Raw genomic sequence first — 17,301 nt, 5'->3', positions numbered from 1 at the left:
TCGTATCGTATGCCCCAATGGCCCGTATGGGGCCGCAAAGCTTTATAAATACAGAGCGCACGCAAAGAGAAACTTTAGTTGTTTAAAAAAAGCCAAGCCGGTTGCCTTCAACATCAAGATCAAATACCAAGTGAATTTTTCTCTAATTTTCTCTTCAAAACAAAGCCATAATGAGTTCTGGAAAACACCTCGGCAAAGGTAAGAGAGGAGGGAGGAGCAGAAGAGAATTATGGTGCTATTTCACCATAAAATAAAAACAAAACAATTTTACAGCCTTCCACTAATTGCTCTTCCTCACGAGCGGGCGGCGAGACTGCTCAATCACTGATTAAGAGAAATTAGTCAATGAGGTGGCATTTTGTTTTTAGCTATGTAGCTAGCTCAGTCCGTATACTCTTAAAGCTGTAGAAAAACAAGTAAAAACAATATTACATATGTATACCGTATCCGATAATGTGTAAAGAGTACAGCCCAGCCTTTACTCCAGTCCTACGCTTCAGGGTAGATAATTTTAAAACCAAAGCAAACCAGTTTTATGTGGAATTAATATAAATGTGGTAGGCAATGACATTTTTTCTTGGAGATCTCGATCTAGATACTACATATACTGAATGTAGTTCATGTTCACGCAAATGCTTCTAAATGCTACGAATTACCCAGTACTCAGGGTATACAGAAATGATTTGGCTTTGATAAATTCCATAGCTTGAGAATGCATGAGAAACGCTTTAAATGGACAGAGAGGGACAGACCTGAATCAATAAAATATTAGCCAAAGAATATTCTTCTAATCATTCCCCCCTTACGTGCCAATAATTGCACTATTGATATGGTAGGATACTTAATTCGTATTTAGTATACAAATTATCACCGAATAGTATATCGTCAAAGATAAGATAGGTAAACAAAATGTTTGTCATACTGGTATCTCATTCATGGCCGTATCAGCTATGTGACTTGCAATTTGCATACATATTTTTATGATATTATAATCGACTTGTTGGTTTAATGACTGCGCATTTTTAGGTTCATCAAAACCCGTTCTGCCCGACGATGGAAAACTGCGTTTGTTTTCGATGCGCTTCTGCCCGTATGCACAGCGCGCACATTTTGTGCTGAATGCCAAGAAGGTGCCCTACCATACCGTCTATATCAATCTCACCGAGAAGCCCGAATGGCTGGTGGAGGTGAGCCCGCTGCTGAAGGTGCCTGCACTCCAACTGCCGGGGGAGAAGGGAGAGCCCTCGCTCATCGAGTCGCTGATCATTGCCGAGTATCTGGATGAGAAGTATCCGCAGAATCCTCTTCTGCCCAAGGACCCGCTGAAGCGGGCCGAGGATAAGATCCTGCTGGAGCGCTTCAGTGCCATCACCAATGCATTCATGAAGATCTTGTTGCACAGCACTGGCCTCGATGACTACTGGCTTGCCCTGGAGATCTTCGAGAAAGAGCTGGTCAAGCGGGGCACACCCTTTTTCGGCGGCGACAGGCCTGGCTTTGTGGACTACATGATTTGGCCCTGGCTGGAGCGTCTGGCTGTAATTGGGTTCATACTCGAGGACAGCTACAACTTCGATGCAAAACGCTTTCCCAGGATTGCCAATCTGATTGATCTGCTCAAGGCGGATGATGTGGTAAAGTCCTTCTATGCTACGCCCGAGCAGCACATCGAGTTCTGGAGAGGCCGCAAGTCGGGCAACACCAACTACGATCTGCTGGCCTAGATCTCGAGATACTCGATTCTATAGTTCTTACTTTCTGATTCCGAGAGATGAATAAAGTTTTTCAATAACAGAAGCGTTCCACTGTGTGTCCATCAACACGGCTATGTGTGTCAGCCGCAAAGGTTGACGCAGCCGCCAAGTTCAGCCGGGCCGCGTAATGGAAGCCGCCCAGCCAAGGGCGGGCCTCTGCTGCTCTTTATATATTAGTCGACTCGGTTGATGATTTGCATTACTTGCATCGCTGCACCAGAGCAAATCAGACCACGCGCATCATGAGCAACGGCAGACACTTGGCTAAAGGTGGGTACAGCTCCTCATCACGTGGGCCTGTCAGCCTGAAAGGAATCGAATCCGTTTTTGTAGGCTCTCCCATTCCGGATGTGCCCGAGGATGGGATACTGCGGTTGTACTCCATGCGCTTCTGTCCGTTCGCCCAGCGTGTCCATCTAGTGCTGGATGCCAAACAGATACCCTACCACAGCATTTACATAAATCTCACAGAGAAACCAGACTGGCTATTCGACAAGAATCCGCAGGGCAAGGTGCCAGCACTGGAGCTGGTGCGCGAACCGGGTCCACCGGTGCTGACCGAATCGCTGCTCATCTGCGAGTACCTGGACGAGCAGTATCCACTGCGGCCGCTTTATCCGCGAGATCCACTGAAGAAGGTCCAGGAGAGGCTCTTAATCGAGCGCTTCAGCTCGGTCCTGGGCGCCTTCTTTAGGGCATCTGATGGCGGCGACCTGGAGCCCTTCTGGTGTGGCTTGGATACCTATGAGAAGGAGCTGAGCCGCCGTTGCACTGACTTCTTTGGTGGCGAACAAACGGGTATTCTCGACTACATGATATGGCCGTGGTGTGAGCGCCTGGACTTGCTCAAGGTGCAGCGAGGCGATGACTACAATTTTGATGAGCGGCGCTTCCCGCAGCTGGTGAGTGCTCTTTGGATGACTCTCGATGTCAGAAGTTAACCCGTAATCTTGGTTTTCCCATTCAGTCGCAATGGGTGGAACGCATGAAGCGGGATTCGGCTGTGATGGCCTTCTACATGGAGGCGGAAGTGCAAGCAGAGTTCCTGCGCACTCGCAGCGCCGGCAGACCCAACTATAATCTGCTGGTCAAGGAAGCATGATTTTTTGTTTGTTTGTTTTTTTTTTTTGCTCGGAATGAATAAAGCACAGATGCCGGAGGGCCTTTAAGCCTTAAAAGCTATGTCGTACTGGGGCTTGCCCAGACGTTTTGAACCCTGGAAATCTGCGTGCAATTGGGCATCCAGAGCGGTCTTCCGCACAGCCTCATCCTGGGCTACCAGATCACGCCACTTAAGCTGTAAAGAGAGCATTAGAGCACATTCAGTTGAAGGGGAACGGAACAGCTTACCAAGAGACCAAAGCGCTTGGCATCCAGCTCATACTTGTGTTCCGTGGTCAGCTTCAGACTGGGAAAGCGCTCGAACCAGGGCCAGATCATATAATCCACAATGCCAATTGTCTGTCCAGCAAAGTAGGGCGTCCCTCTCTTGGCCAGCTCTTGCTCGAACGCATCCAGGGCAGTCTCGAAGTTCGTGAGGGCATCTTTCGGAGCATTGGCATTGCAGGTCAGCACTGGATATACGGCATTGACCACAGGAGCAAAGCGTTCAATCAGAATCTTTTCCTGGGCCTTGTGCAGCGGGTCACTGGGAAAGAGCCGCAACTCGGGAAACTGCTCATCGAGAAATTCGGCTATGATCATCGATTCCACAAGTGTTGGCTGGTCTTTTACATCCGTCAGCTGCAAGGCGGGTACCTTTCCTAGGGGACTGTAATCCTTGTACCATTCGGGCTTGTCAATCAAATCGATGTAGATTTTGTGATGGGGAATATTCTTAGCGTCGAGGATGAGGTGTACCCGTTGGCTGAAGGGACAGAATCTCATCGAGTAGACTCGCAATACCCCGTCCTCAGGCAGCTGCGGTTTGGTGGAGCCTGAAAAAATTATCAGAGTTCTGGTTAGTTCGTGCGGCAGTCTGGAGATAACATCGCAAGTAGTTGAATGCCCTCAAAGATAAACATATTTGGAGGCCATATTTACGAGTATATTTTATATAAATGATTCAGAATCCAACTTTAAGACACTCCCATATTAATCTCCCTTTTAAAATCTACTCTTTGACAGAACATTAATCATTTCTCATTCTTTACAAGGGCTCGAATGCCAAGTCATAGTTGGTCTTGCCCTCGTGGCGGGTGCGCATAAACTTGGCATGCACTTTGGCATCCAGTGCAGTGGCCTTAACAGCCTCGTCCTGAGACACTAGGAGGCGCCAATTCAGCAGATTCGGATAGCGTTTTGAGTCTAGCTCGTATGGCTCGGCCAGCGTGTACTTGAGGGCGGGGAACCGCTCGAACCAGGGCCAGATCATATAATCCACAATGCCAATTTTTTCGCCTCCAAAGTAGGGCGTTCCGCGCTTGGTGATCTCCTCTTCGAACACATCCAAGGCGGCCTCAAAGTTCTTCAGTGCATCTTCGGGCGGGTTTGTGGTGAAGAAAACCGGATAGATGGCACTGACGGCGGGGGATAGTCGCTCAATGAGTATCCTGTCCAGGGCCTTTTGCAGTGGATCTTTGGAAAACAGGGAACGCTCTCCTGGATACTCCTCGTCCAAATATTCGGCAATCACCAGGGACTCCACCAGAGTCGGCTGGCCCGGCAGATGGGGCAACTGGATGGCGGGCACCTTTCCCAGGGGACTGTAGTCAGTGTACCACTCCGGCTTCTCGGTCAAATCAATGTACACCGTGTGATGGGGAATCTTCTTGGCGGCCAGCATCAACTGGGCGCGTTCGGAGTAGGGGCAGAAGCGCATTGTGTAGTAGCGCAAAACGCCATCCTCTGGAATTTCCGGCTTGGGCGTACCTGTTGATGATGTGGACTGTATTGGCACTGACGTCAGCGGGGAAATATCTGTCTATAATTAATCTCTTTCTGCTAAAGCGGTGCATTTTTGTTGCTGCTCTCTTTTATTGTGCGATGCAGATAAAACTACGATAACAAAATCAATTTCCCACTAAAATGCCGCATCACAAGTGCGTGGTGCTGGCTAGCCAAATGACCTTGGAAAAAATCCTTGAACTAACCTTTCTTAAAGTGTTTTTGCGGTATGGACATGTTTATGCTTTTAATAAAATTGTTGAAATTCTTGAAACGCGAAATGCTGACTATGTTTTTGCTGCCTATCGAATGACAAAGAAGTGAATGCCGCTCGCCTTTATATAGTGGCGGAACCTGATATATTTATCGATAACAATACAATTAAAATCGAATTTTAATATTTTAATTTGATTTTCCACAATATTTAAAACATCTGAATGATCGAGCCAGCGAAGTTAAATGAAAAAAAAAACAACAAAATTTTATGAAATGTTACTCCCGTCTTGTACGCTTGGCGGCATGGCTGAGAAATATAAACGGGAGATCTTAAATAGGAATGGTTTGAAATTTATTTTATGAACCTACTAGAGCATGTTATAATCTGCATTGCCAGCTTTACGGGAGTTCATATATTTGTCATGAGTCTCCCCATCCAGATAGAAAATTTTCACGGCCTTATCCTGGAGCATCAAGTCGCGCCATTGGAGCTGCAACAAATACACATTTTATATTGACATTCATCGATTCCGAGTGTGTACTCACTAGTGTCAAAAAGCGCTGTGGATCCAACTCAGCTTGGGTGCCGTCGTCAAGTTTCAGAGCAGCAAAGCGCTCGCACCAAGGCCAAATCATGTAGTCTAGCATTCCCGGCTTGGAGCCGCCAAAGAATTTGCTTCCTCGCTGCTTTAGCTCATTCTCGTAAATGTCCAAGTCGGTGATCAAGTCGGTCAGGTCCAGTTCGCGCTTGTCGTCTAGCAACATCTTGTAAAGGGATGTAATGAAATGCCCAAAACGCTGAACGAGTATCTTGTCCTGGGCCTTCTTCAACGGGTCTGTTGGGTAGAGCGGTACTTCCGGATACATCTCATCCAAGTAATCGCAAATGACTAGAGATTCAATTAGCACAGAATTCTCGCCTTCCTTGACGACTTCCAGTGCCGGCACCTTGGCGGTGCTGCTCATCTTGGTAAACCAGTCGGGTTTAGCTTGCAGATTTATATAGATGTTGTGATGCGGTATGTTCTTTGCATCAAGCACGAGGTGCACGCGGTGTGCATAGGGGCAAAAACGCATCGAGTACAAGCGCAGCACACCATCGTCTGGAAAGATGGGCTTGGTGGAGCCTACGAGTGGGAGAGGATTGTGAAAATAAATTGAAAAGCGTTGGATCAGATGGATCAACACGTACCAGTAGTAAGATGTTCAGTGTCGCTCATTTTTCCAGTTTAATTTTTAGCTGTTTTCTGTTTTGTTTCTGATAATATTATCGGAGGGTGGCTATCGAATATATGAGTTTTAGAGCGAAGATAGTTTGATGTGCACAGCCCTGGTACTGTGTACACGCGAGTCGACTACTATTGGATAGCTATCGAGCGCTCGATATAAATATATATTTACCATCCATTCCATCCCTATTTTGCGGATTTTGTGTTGGCGGTGCGTGCAAAAGTGAAAATGGAATTGGCATATGTTTAAATCAATCGAGTTCTCAAGATGATTACAGTTAACCAGCACCTTGCGTAACTGTGCATGTTCGTGTGTGTGGCGTCTAGTCTGCAAGTCGGTCGGGGCTAAGCTTTTGCCGCTGTCTCGCGCCTTCTCGTCGCTGAAAAGTTGCTCTTTTGGTAGATTTTCTGTGTTAATCTGGGATTGTTGCAAAGTAGTTGAGATTCGGCGTTATCTCGACAGTACGTATACTATACTACTTCCGTCATCCCGCCGTCCCCGGCAGTGTGGGATCGAAATAATCATTGGACGGCATCAAGCAAGCCCTACTACACTATCACCGCTGCGCGCATCTCTGCAACTCTTGGAATTGATAAATACATGTGCACATGTATATATGTATGTGATGTGCTAAACAGTTCAATAAATAGACGTGTGTAAGTGTTTCAATATTTTCCTAATTAAAGATTATTTAGTTTAGTGTGTCCCAGTGCATTGGAAATGCATGCGACGGGCCCCCTCATCTGCTCCTCTTTGCCCACCCATTCATAGTGTATTTATAGCTGCCGCCTTCCATGTGCGAGTTTTTGGTCTTCTTCTTGCGATTTGGACACCCGCTCACTTACATACATGCATGCATACAGCTGTATGTACAGCTGTATATGTTCATTCACACAAGAGTGTGGGTGATACATAAGCATGTATTAGGCACGTTTTTATGCTATTTTAGTATATTTTTTTATACATACATACTATGTATATTTAAGTGCCATTTTCATTTCCATTTTTCTTGCTATCATTAAAGCCCAATTACGCAAAACACAAAAAATTTTGGTAAAATATGCAATAGAATGCTTATCGGCAATGACCCATATATGTACTATCAACATGTGTTTTGCTCTACATACGTTTTCAGTCTGTTATTTTAAGACGTGTTGTCGGACGAGGCGTAGGTGCTATGCTAAAGCTATGCAGTGTGCTGTGATTCATATGTATATGGATCGTTGTGCAGTCCACCGATGATGGCTCCTTATCGCACCACTGAGTGCCATTCTATTGCTACTAGTGGGTAACAAACTCTCAAGTGACCAGAGATAAATCAATTATTCATGGAGGTACAATATCAAAACGCCTTCCGACTCGCCGCCGTCACTCGAGGAATCTAACAACACCCCACAGTAAACACTGCAATAGTATATTCTTTACACAACGATTCTATATAATAACAATACATACATACATATGTATAACTATATCAATGAATTATTTATCGCATTCGGCGGGCCCTTCAACATCAGTTATGTGTCAAAGCGCTACACTACGGCTCCCTCCTCTTCTCTCCGGTTGTACCTGTAGCATATTAAAATGCGCAACTCGCGTAGTTTAGCAGTCGGGTCGGCCAACAAGCAACGGCGCAAGGTCACAGCCAGAGCCGGAACCAGAGCCTCGTCCCAGCCAGATCCGTTCCGAGCCGATCCGGACACTCATTATACATATGCTTGGACGTGATCGACCTCTGCACAGTCGCACTTGTTAAGCTATTCTAACTATCCAGAACTCCAAAACTCATTCATCGCCACATGACTCGCCTCGCAGTTAAAAAGCTGAAAAATGAAAATCCACAACAAGAGCTTTCGGTAAATGTTTTTTCGTTTCTGTCCGGCACGAAAAGATAATATATTTCTAGGTAAATAAAGGTTGAGGAATTAGTCTATGAGTACGTGTGTGTGTGCGTGTCTGTTTTCTGCTTACCTGTGGGGTTCTCGATATGAAATTCTTGAATGTTCCAAAAGAGATATGCTGCCAAAGGTACAGCTGAAGATAAAAGGTATATAAGGGGTGTACGTTCGCAGGTAGCGAACCACTCCTCTGTGGTGTTGTCTGTGTGAAATTTCAGCTCGCGAGATCTGCCGGCAGATGGATTACGTCAGGCAATGTTGTACGTCATGTGTGAAGGGTTTTAGCGACTGAAATTTCAGGCCGTAAGAGATAGATACATACAATATGTATATGGCGAAAGTCTAATGTGAACAAGTGAGAACGAAGCTGGTCTGAAACAAAATTGTAAAGTGGAGATACCATGCGAAATGTAATTAGATGAGTCAGCGCCTGGCTTGCGGAGTGCCAAAAACAGCTGTGGAATTCGTTATAATTGGTTTGTGTGGTGAAATTTCAGTTCTGAACGCGAATATCTCTGTGGAAAATCGATTCCCATGAGTCAGCAACAAGTTGGAAAGTTGCCAGACTTAAAATTCAACGAAATCATCCTTTAAACAGGAAATTGTATGCTAACTTTAATTGGAAAAGTCGGTAAAACTCTTTTGTACTTACGAAATGGAGATACCATACGAAATTTAAGTTTCGTTGAGTCTGCAAAAAACCATCCTAAGGAATGCTTCGTTCTGAGAAAATCAGTTTTTGCAATGGAGATGTCTTGCGAAATTTGATTTCGTTGAGTCAGAAGTAGGTTCCAAGAATTTTCAACTTAATTGAAGACAGGCTCATAGATACATGTACACAATATTGCTATTCAATTTCAGTTGATGTTATGAAGATATTATAAATGTGAATATGAAGATATTAAATGCTAATTTGAGGGCAATAACTACTAGAGTATTTAAGGGACTCTTCGGTTTTTATACCCGATACTTAAAGAGTATAGGGTTATATCAGATTTGTGGTGGAAGTGGATTTAACACCCAGAAAAAAGCGTTTCCGACCCCATAAAATATATCTATATGTATATATATTCCTGGTCATCATCTATCTGTCCTTCTGGGCGCCTGTTTGACGCCTAGCTTTCAGAGACTATGAGAGCTAGAGCGAACAGATTTGGTGCACAGACTCCCGTGACTCTTCACACTGAATCAAGTTTGTAGCCAAATTGTTTCCACGCCGCCCCTCCTCCCACAAAAAGGAGACAAATCTGTGGCATCCACAATTTTGAAGATACAAGAAAATGGCCGAATCATAGAGAATCTGGATGATTATTATAGCTAGAAAGAACAAATGAAATTGCATAGGCTACTACGCCTGACACTACGCCTTCCAGACTCTTACTCGTTCTCTCTCCCTCTCTCTCTCTCTCTCTCTCTCGCACACTTCGTGCAGTCTGCGCCCTCTTGGAGAGGAGATGGAGGGGATGGAGAAAAGAGACAGATGCTAAGTGAGTATCGGGTGTAGATGTACACCCGCGGCGGCTCACAACGTTCTCGTTGCTCGTTTTTGCATAGTTTTCAATTGTCCAATGAAGATTTTATGCGAATGCCGTTTCGTGGACTCAGCAGAAGGTTGTTTACCTTATAGATTAAACAAAAAGCTTTAAGGTAAATATATCTGATGGGAAGATCTCGTGAAGAGATCTCTTCATGGAGTTGGGTTTCCATCGGCAGGAGTTTCTTTGAGCTATTGGAGCCAAAAAAGCCTAAAGAGGTAACCAGAACTTTTGCAAATTTTTGCACATGTTCCACAGATGCGAATCCATAATATTTCGCTGCACAAAAATTCCCATTAGCCAACGGACACAATCCGAAAGGCACGAAAAGAGGCCATTAGCCAGAGAGCGATTCGGGATGAAATAATATGCTACCGATTGAATTGGCAAATAGTAACAAAACAAAAATTAAAACCACTGTAATACGACTTTTTTGAGGAATATTGGAACTTTTTCTGGCATACACAGACGCGTGACTTTTCTGCGTGTGCTCGAGGGGGATACGACTTTTCCAAAAGTCTTTTCCCTAAATTGAAATAATGTCCACGCCGAAAAACCGCTGAGACGCAACAAATTGCTCTTTTGAGGGACTTTCATTATTGATTTCATTACAATTTCAATTTCATTACACGATGTGTACATCTAGCATTCTAGCATAAGCCAATTTAAAGTAATGATTAAATTAAATATGCGGCTTTTAAAGTGTCAGATTTGTACTAAAGCTGGCACTAGCATATTGACATTTTCGATCAGTTAATTAAGATTAATTCCAGAGTGCAAAACTCCATCCGCAACTTGGTCCGAACTTGGAGTAGCTTCTGGCATCCAATCGACTCCGAATGTTCTCTCTTTTTTGCTGTGCGTTAGCCATGGTCTGAAATCAGTTTGCACGCCTCCCTCCGATCATGGGCATGCTTTAATGTGAGTGGTGTGTGTGGGGGGGGGCCCCTGCAGTTTATGGCCACAATGAAATGAAACTGGGCTTATAAATCGCACGGAAAGCGAGGCGCGCTGCTCAGTTGGCGGTTCGGCTCGGTTCGGTGCGGTTCCGATCGGGTTCAGTGTCTTCAATATTCAATATTCAATATTCGAGTGCTCTAATAGGCAAATGCCTCTGTGTATACTCGTAATACTAGATGGGGTACGGAACTATTAGAATATATATGTATATGTATACAATATATATTTTTTTCTTACTTAATTGTACTATCAATCGAGAGATGTGCGCATGCGTGCTAGACAGACACAGAAAGAAAGTGAATTTAATTGCTGAATTTATTGGCACAAACGAATGAAACAGAAATCACTCCCCTTTTCCCTGGCCACAACAATTATATCAGACATTCAGGGAGAAATAAAACCGCGCGTCCGAACTCAATTTCAGTTTTTCTCTCAGTGATTTCGTTTTAAAAAAAATCACGCGAACTGAATTCAAATGAGGCTTGATTACAAACAGATAACGCAAAAAACAAAACAAAAAAAAAACAAAAAAAAACAAAAAAAAAGAAGAAGAAATTAAATAATGAAACAAATCAGTCAATGGCGGCGGCGGCGGCACCACTTGACCAATTGACTGACTGGCTGCAGGGATTGATTGGGAGGTCAGATTTTTGGTTGGGATCGCAATTCTGGCGGTTCGTGGTTGGGATATCTGCTGAGAAATTCCACATCGGACACCGGACATCGAAAATCGGGCATCAGGCATCGGGAATGGCGTTGAGAGAAGAGCCCAGTCCAGTCTCTGGAGCAGATTTGGGAGACAGTTTTGCGATAGATTTTTGCATATGCTTTTATTGATTGATTTTTATTGAAGCGAAATTAAGTTTGTATCAGAATTGATTGCAAACAAAGATACATACGATAACGAGACACACGGAAACAAGGCAATCTTCGGAGTTTGATAAACTTTAATTGAACACTCACATTTGCTCAACAAGTGAGTGCAGGTCTTTAAGGTATTGGGGTATTTAAGTGAACTGCCAACCTTTTGAACATCCGCCACTACCTTGATCCTGGAGGTCGGCCAGGGCCAGGGCCTGGGCCGGGAATGCGTGTCCTTGTCAATGCCGAGCTTGCAATGACAGGACCGCCTCGCCGCCCACTTCCTGCGACCTTGACGCGCCTCTTGCTTGCCTGCGCCCTGCGCCCTGCGCCCTGCGCCTTATGCAACAACAGTGACGTTTGTTTCGGCTTGGCTTGGCTTTCCCTTTTTATTAAGTCGATAGGCAGGCACGGCACCCACCTGGCCACCCACGTGTTTCCGTTTGCCACATCTCCCCCAATACCCCCACTCCCCCCCCTGCTTTGTGTCGCAAATATTCGGCCAAGTTTTATCAATAAATTGGATAGCAATGCAGGGAAATGTCGTGAAGCTTGTGCCATTAATGCGCAATTGCGAAAAATTGTCTAAGGTCTGCCGTCTACCGTCTGCCGTCTGCCGTCTGCCTGCGCCCTCGCAGCTCTGAAAACTCTAATAACAGCAGCGGCGGCGGCAGCAGCAGTTGCAACAACAAGTTGTTACATTAAGAAAGCAATTTTTAGTAGTTTTGGTTGGGGAAATTAGAAAAGTCTCGCTTTTGGCGCGTGCCGTCATTCGCGGTCTGCTTATCGAGGCGACCGCATGCCATCGCATGGCATCGCATCGGTGACGTTTGCAATCGCAGGCAACGAGCAGACCCAGGCCCAGTCCCATACCATGTCCAGAAGATGTTGACAATAACATTGTACTTTATATAATTCCAATCAAAAACGATTCGACATCTCTGCTGTTATCACAACAAAATGTTTAAACAATCAAAGTTAGGGCTCAAAGAACCCTGAAACCCTGAACCGGTGGAAAACGGTGGTGAAAGTATTTCAATTGAAGTGTGTGTCGATCTTTGGGTACACAAATCCCTAATCGCTTTCGTTTGATATAATGCAGATAGAACTGTCTCCCAAAGTGCTTAACGATCATACTATGATGCAATATGCCACAAGTATTTCCAAGTGAAAGATCGACGATTGATGTGTCTCCCTATCCGTGGCGCGTTTATCCGTAGATCTCTTTAAAACGAACAACAGAATGCATTGAAATGATCCCCATTTATGGACAATGTTTTGAGCACCTGAAAACCAATTGATTGCTTGGGCGGTCTGCTGCTGCTGCTGCTGTCTGTCGTCTGTTTTTATCGAGCTTTTCCCCATATTTGGAGGTGTCGATCCACATCGTGGCCGCGAAACGAACTTGAACTTCCGCTTTGGTTGACTGACTATTTTGGTTATGCAATGGGTCCCCAAATGGGTTGGTTGGGTGTATTGTAAGTGCTCTCTTCTCTTCTCTTCTCTTCTCCTCTCCGATCAATGAGCAACGAACTGTTCAGAACGGGGGCCTAATGAGTGTGGGATGGGATAACGAGCTAACGATTAGAGTAGAGTCCCGTCCCGTCCCGTCTCCCGCCCCGGCATAGAATCTATGTGCATACGTGTATACAGATCGAATTCTGTGTTGGTGTGATAGCCGTTTGTATTGTGAGATTTTCTTTGACTAATCCCCCAGCATATTACTCTACGTTCCATTTCAGATCTGAGCTGAGCGCGTAAATTGATGACTGACTGACTGACTGATTGATTGATTGATTGACTGAATACATGTACATATAATGATTGCTGGGCAGTAAACCGAATCAACCAGAAACGATCGGAATCATCAGAAACTATATAGCATTTGTTGTTTGAGAAGAGAAGAAGAAAGAACAAGAAGCGGCCGAGAAGATGGCGCGTCACATAATGGCCGTTTGTGTGGTCTGCCTCCTCTGCGCCCATCGCCTGCACTGCCAGGATCATGTGGAGAGCCTGCTCGCAGGCGCCACCGTGATGCACAGCCAGGAGCAGCTTAATGCGCGCGTCTACACCAGTCTCTCCTCCAGTCCCTCCAGTGAAACCACCGATCAGAGACAGCAGCTAGCTATCGACGATACCCAGAATTACAGCACAAGTCCGCCCTCGAGGAGAGGCAAACGGCATGCCGAGCATGGCCATGGCCATTCCGAGCCACCTGTCCCGCAGATCACCAAGTACTTTCTCGACAAGCTGATGGCCCAGCAGGGGGCGATGGACAGCAGTGGTTTCAACAGTTTCCTGCAGCAGATAAACCTACACTCGATGGTGGCCTCCAGCGAGGGAACCGTAAGTAAAGGTTCGCTCTTCTTTTGTGGACTCCACATTAATGTATCCCCCTCTCCTCAGTGCGTGCCTGCTAGTCGCCTGGTGCATCATGTCCAGCCCCACGATCTCTCCCATCACAGTCACAGTCACAGCGAGAAGCCGCAGGTGGCGGAAGGAGAGGAGCTCAAGCTAAAGAACTGCACCCTTAGCAATAATGGCACCAACTCCAACATTGTATGCGCACCTGCCCTGCTCCAACACAACAGCAGCTCCATCGAGGGGCCCACCAACTTTACACTCAGCGAACGAGATATGCTACATCTGTGTCCTGTGCTGCTGCACGAACTGAAGGCCCAGACTGGCGGCTGCATAGAGCTGGATGTGCTGGCCGAGATCGATAGCACGGAGAAGCTGCTTGTCGCAGAGAAGGATATGTTCTATGGTGCGTTGAATCTAATGACTGATGCTTTTTTGTTGTCTTTTAATGAAATTAATCTTCTGTTTCAGTGTGGGTCTATGCATTCATTTCGGTGTTTGCCTGCGGCATCCTAGGCCTGGTTGGGGTGGCCATCATACCCTTCATGGGCTCCCGGTATTACAAGCACATTATACAGTATCTGGTGTCGTTGGCCGTGGGGACAATGACTGGCGATGCTCTGCTCCATTTACTACCGCATGTGAGTATGGGCATGGGGTTGTTGTCGTTAGTTCCTTTGTGATTTCTAATTTCTTTTCTTGTTTTCTCTTTCGATGGCAGTCGCTGGCAGGACAGGACGAGCGAGGGATGATCATGAAGGGATTGGGCTGCCTGGGCGGCATCATATTCTTCTACATTACAGAACATGCTCTGACCATGATCTCCGAGTGGCGGAAGAGCGTGGAGAAGAAGGAGACAAAGAAGCCGTCGCGTGCGAAGGTGATGCGTGATCCGGACTCGTCGGTGAACAACTCCGTGGCGGGGGACAAGATCTGCAAGCAGAAATACAGCTCCTATCCGTACTGCTACGATGAGATTACGATGAACAACAAGCAGAGCGAGTGGATGCACCTCCCCGGCGACGGAGTGGCTGCGTCCGTGGCAGGGGCAGGTGGGGATGCGGCGTCCGCCTCTGAGGTACGCAACGGACTCGCCGATCACGATGGTTCCAGTGAAATGGCAGCGGCCGCCGAGTCTCTTCTCTCCACGCTGCACACGAACTGTGTAGAGATGAACCACCACAACCACAATCACAAGCATAACAACCACCAGCAGCAGCAGCATCAGGAGGCACAGGACAACAATACCATTGTCACGGATCTGGATGGCAATGCTGTGTATGCCGCCTCGAACAGCAACAGCAAGGTGGTGGATGGCAAGGACGGAAAGAACGATCATGTGACTGTAATTCTAAGGGAGCACGAGTCCTCGCATCATGGCCATAGCCATCGCCACGGGCATGTCCATTCGCCGCCCGAGACGCTGAGCGCCGTGGCCTGGATGATCATCATGGGCGACGGGTTACATAACTTCACCGATGGCATGGCCATTGGGGCGGCATTTGCCGAGAACATTGCCGGTGGCTTCTCCACCTCGCTGGCCGTCTTTTGTCATGAACTGCCGCACGAGCTGGGCGACTTTGCCATTCTGATGAAGGCGGGCATGTCCGTGAAATCGGCTGTGTACTACAATCTGTTGACTGGTGTACTCAGCTTCATTGGCATGATCTTTGGCATTGCCTTTGGCCAGTCGCAGGATGTGGCCCAATGGATGTTTGCCGTAGCAGCGGGTCTGTTTATATACATTGCCCTGGTCGATATGGTATGTTAAGCAATTTCCCAATTCCCATTTAAACTCGTATTTCGATAATGATTGCTATATTTTCTGTTTACAGATGCCTGAGATATCGGCCTCACACAAGTCGCTGGCCCAGTTTCTGCTGCAGATACTCGGTATGCTCAGTGGCGTGGGGATAATGCTGATAATTGCCCTCTTTGAGGGGGATCTGATGAGCGTGTTTGGCACTGCGCCCCCCAGTGCCGCCCACCATCAGCACGTGCACTAGATAGTAGCCACAGTAGCCAGTAGGGAAGGGAGCAACCAACAACCAACCACCAACAACTGCAGCGAATCTTGTAGCATAGCGTATTATGGGAATTGCAGCGAATATTGTGTATTAACTGCATTTTTTTTTTCCGTCAGGCCTAGGATTTTCTCGATTATATTTTGCTTAATTTTTTTATAGATTTTTGTTACACTTTGCACATATAAACACCACACACACACATACAGCTAGATCAACACGTTATCAATTATCAAAAAAGGCATTTGTTATCCAGTTTTTGAAACACACCTGCACACCCACACACAACAGGCGACAGGCAACAGGAAACAGGTTCCTAACTTTTGCTACAAAACTGCGTTTGAAATTGGGAAAAAGGAAGAGCGAAACATTTACAGAGAATGGAGCGAATGTATGGCCGTGCTGGAGCACGGACACACGGATCCACTGACTACTGATCTTCTACACTAAAACGGAAAACGGAAACAGAACCTAAACACTTACGATACACTTACGATTGTAGGATATATATAGTACATACATATATATATACACTATATACACTATATGCATACAGGTATACAGTGTGTGCACGAGACGTTTACTTTAGGCGAGTTTGAACACATTCTATAAACAAAATGTCCGCTATTACTTAAAGATTTCGAAGCGTATTATCTACTATTGGAGATCGACCCAAACCCCCATTTAAGTTTAATATATTATTTGTAATACATTTAAAAACTATCCTAAATGCACGCTCGTACATAATTTGCCACCTCTCATGAACGAACTTTCGTTTAATTAGGTTTTTTTTTTTTGGTAATAAAAAAAATCAGAAATAAACTGATCTGTATAGTTTGTTTTTGTATAATTTCGCATTGATTTTGTTGGTAATTTGCGCACATAACTAACACGAAATGAAAGTGATTGTGATTCAACATGAGTAACTAAACATTTGTAAAATGGTGCGACTTTGATGAGAAAAGGAACGATTGCTCTTAACAGACACCCAACACACCACACCACACACACACGCCATACACAGCAACGATCACTTTAACTGAGCAACTAACAATATTTTCTAAAGCCCACACATACTATATGCTAAAGAGGCAGTAAAACCTATAATTTTACTTAGCTGTAAGCTCTCTGAAAACTAAGAAGAATGGAAATCAAAGGATGCAGAGGCATCCCTTGGAGAAATTTGGAGAAATTGATGTAAAATTACTTTGGTGATATCAAGCAAAAGGCAATTGAAACGACTAAACGAAATAAGTTTACAATAATATTAATAAATAAATAAATATAAATGTATGTGTGTCGTGTTGTAAGTGTGCACCAGCACACGCAAAATGGCGCGTATTTTGCTACATTTAATATTATTTTAAACACTTTAAATGATCAAATAAATGTTTTTCCACCTCAACTTCGTAAGCAAAATGTATGCGTGAAATATGTAGTTTGAATTTAGTGGGCGCGCAGGATGTCTATCGATGACAATAACATGTATTGGTCAGTGGTATCGAGGTAGCTCTGGTTCTGATTTACTTTTCTCCTTGCAATTGGGAAAATATATTTGTTGCTGCTTTTTTTTTAA

At 45.3% G+C, this 17,301-nt stretch overlaps 5 protein-coding genes and 1 long non-coding RNA gene across 10 annotated transcripts; 3 read left to right on the top strand and 3 right to left on the bottom strand.

The window, feature by feature from the left end:
• The first annotated feature begins 71 nt into the window (after positions 1-71).
• On the top strand, positions 72-1,797 carry LOC108151108 (pyrimidodiazepine synthase). The gene is made up of 2 exons (XM_017279508.2): positions 72-198; positions 1,027-1,797. The coding sequence occupies exons 1-2, from the start codon at positions 171-173 to the stop codon at positions 1,722-1,724; spliced, it is 726 nt and encodes a 241-aa protein (XP_017134997.1). The 5' UTR covers positions 72-170; the 3' UTR covers positions 1,725-1,797.
• Positions 1,798-1,887: 90 nt separating this feature from the next.
• On the top strand, positions 1,888-2,932 carry LOC108151105 (pyrimidodiazepine synthase). Of its 2 annotated transcripts, XM_033387272.1 has the most exons (3): positions 1,888-2,024; positions 2,088-2,656; positions 2,722-2,932. In XM_033387272.1, exons 1-3 carry the CDS (start codon positions 1,997-1,999, stop codon positions 2,854-2,856), a joined length of 732 nt encoding a protein of 243 aa, XP_033243163.1. In that variant the 5' UTR covers positions 1,888-1,996; the 3' UTR covers positions 2,857-2,932. The 2 variants fall into 2 exon arrangements, with proteins under 2 accessions (XP_033243163.1, XP_017134992.1); XM_017279503.2 differs by having other exon boundaries at positions 1,888-2,656.
• Positions 2,864-4,975, bottom strand: LOC108151107 (pyrimidodiazepine synthase). Of its 2 annotated transcripts, XM_017279507.2 has the most exons (3): positions 4,847-4,975; positions 3,105-3,691; positions 2,864-3,051 (listed from the first exon to the last, which is right to left on the bottom strand). In XM_017279507.2, the coding sequence occupies exons 1-3, from the start codon at positions 4,875-4,877 to the stop codon at positions 2,920-2,922; spliced, it is 750 nt and encodes a 249-aa protein (XP_017134996.1). In that variant the 5' UTR covers positions 4,878-4,975; the 3' UTR covers positions 2,864-2,919. The 2 variants fall into 2 exon arrangements, with proteins under 2 accessions (XP_017134996.1, XP_017134995.1); XM_017279506.2 differs by lacking the exons at positions 2,864-3,051; positions 3,105-3,691 and adding an exon at positions 3,780-4,625.
• On the bottom strand, positions 4,966-6,156 carry LOC108151106 (pyrimidodiazepine synthase). Of its 2 annotated transcripts, XM_017279504.2 has the most exons (4): positions 6,049-6,156; positions 5,403-5,983; positions 5,226-5,347; positions 4,966-5,163 (listed from the first exon to the last, which is right to left on the bottom strand). In XM_017279504.2, exons 1-4 carry the CDS (start codon positions 6,074-6,076, stop codon positions 5,133-5,135), a joined length of 762 nt encoding a protein of 253 aa, XP_017134993.1. In that variant the 5' UTR covers positions 6,077-6,156; the 3' UTR covers positions 4,966-5,132. The 2 variants fall into 2 exon arrangements, with proteins under 2 accessions (XP_017134993.1, XP_017134994.1); XM_017279505.2 differs by lacking the exon at positions 4,966-5,163 and having other exon boundaries at positions 5,225-5,347; positions 6,049-6,143.
• A 100-nt stretch (positions 6,157-6,256) lies between these two features.
• Positions 6,257-17,157, top strand: LOC108151101 (zinc transporter foi). 2 transcript variants are annotated; one of them, XM_017279496.2, is made up of 6 exons: positions 6,257-6,742; positions 13,083-13,686; positions 13,747-14,107; positions 14,173-14,342; positions 14,423-15,463; positions 15,537-17,157. In XM_017279496.2, the coding sequence occupies exons 2-6, from the start codon at positions 13,273-13,275 to the stop codon at positions 15,705-15,707; spliced, it is 2,157 nt and encodes a 718-aa protein (XP_017134985.1). In that variant the 5' UTR covers positions 6,257-6,742; positions 13,083-13,272; the 3' UTR covers positions 15,708-17,157. The 2 variants fall into 2 exon arrangements, with proteins under 2 accessions (XP_017134985.1, XP_033243160.1); XM_033387269.1 differs by lacking the exon at positions 6,257-6,742 and adding an exon at positions 10,555-10,660.
• Positions 7,020-9,038, bottom strand: LOC117186446. Its single transcript, XR_004471522.1, has 3 exons — positions 8,058-9,038; positions 7,546-7,988; positions 7,020-7,490 (listed from the first exon to the last, which is right to left on the bottom strand). It is a non-coding gene; the product is annotated as an uncharacterized LOC117186446 (long non-coding RNA).
• Positions 17,158-17,301: the final 144 nt, after the last annotated feature.

This window comes from Drosophila miranda, chromosome XR (assembly GCF_003369915.1).
Source record: "Drosophila miranda strain MSH22 chromosome XR, D.miranda_PacBio2.1, whole genome shotgun sequence".
Lineage (NCBI taxonomy): Eukaryota > Metazoa > Arthropoda > Insecta > Diptera > Drosophilidae > Drosophila > Drosophila miranda.
This window is presented reverse-complemented; position numbering and strand designations above follow the sequence as displayed.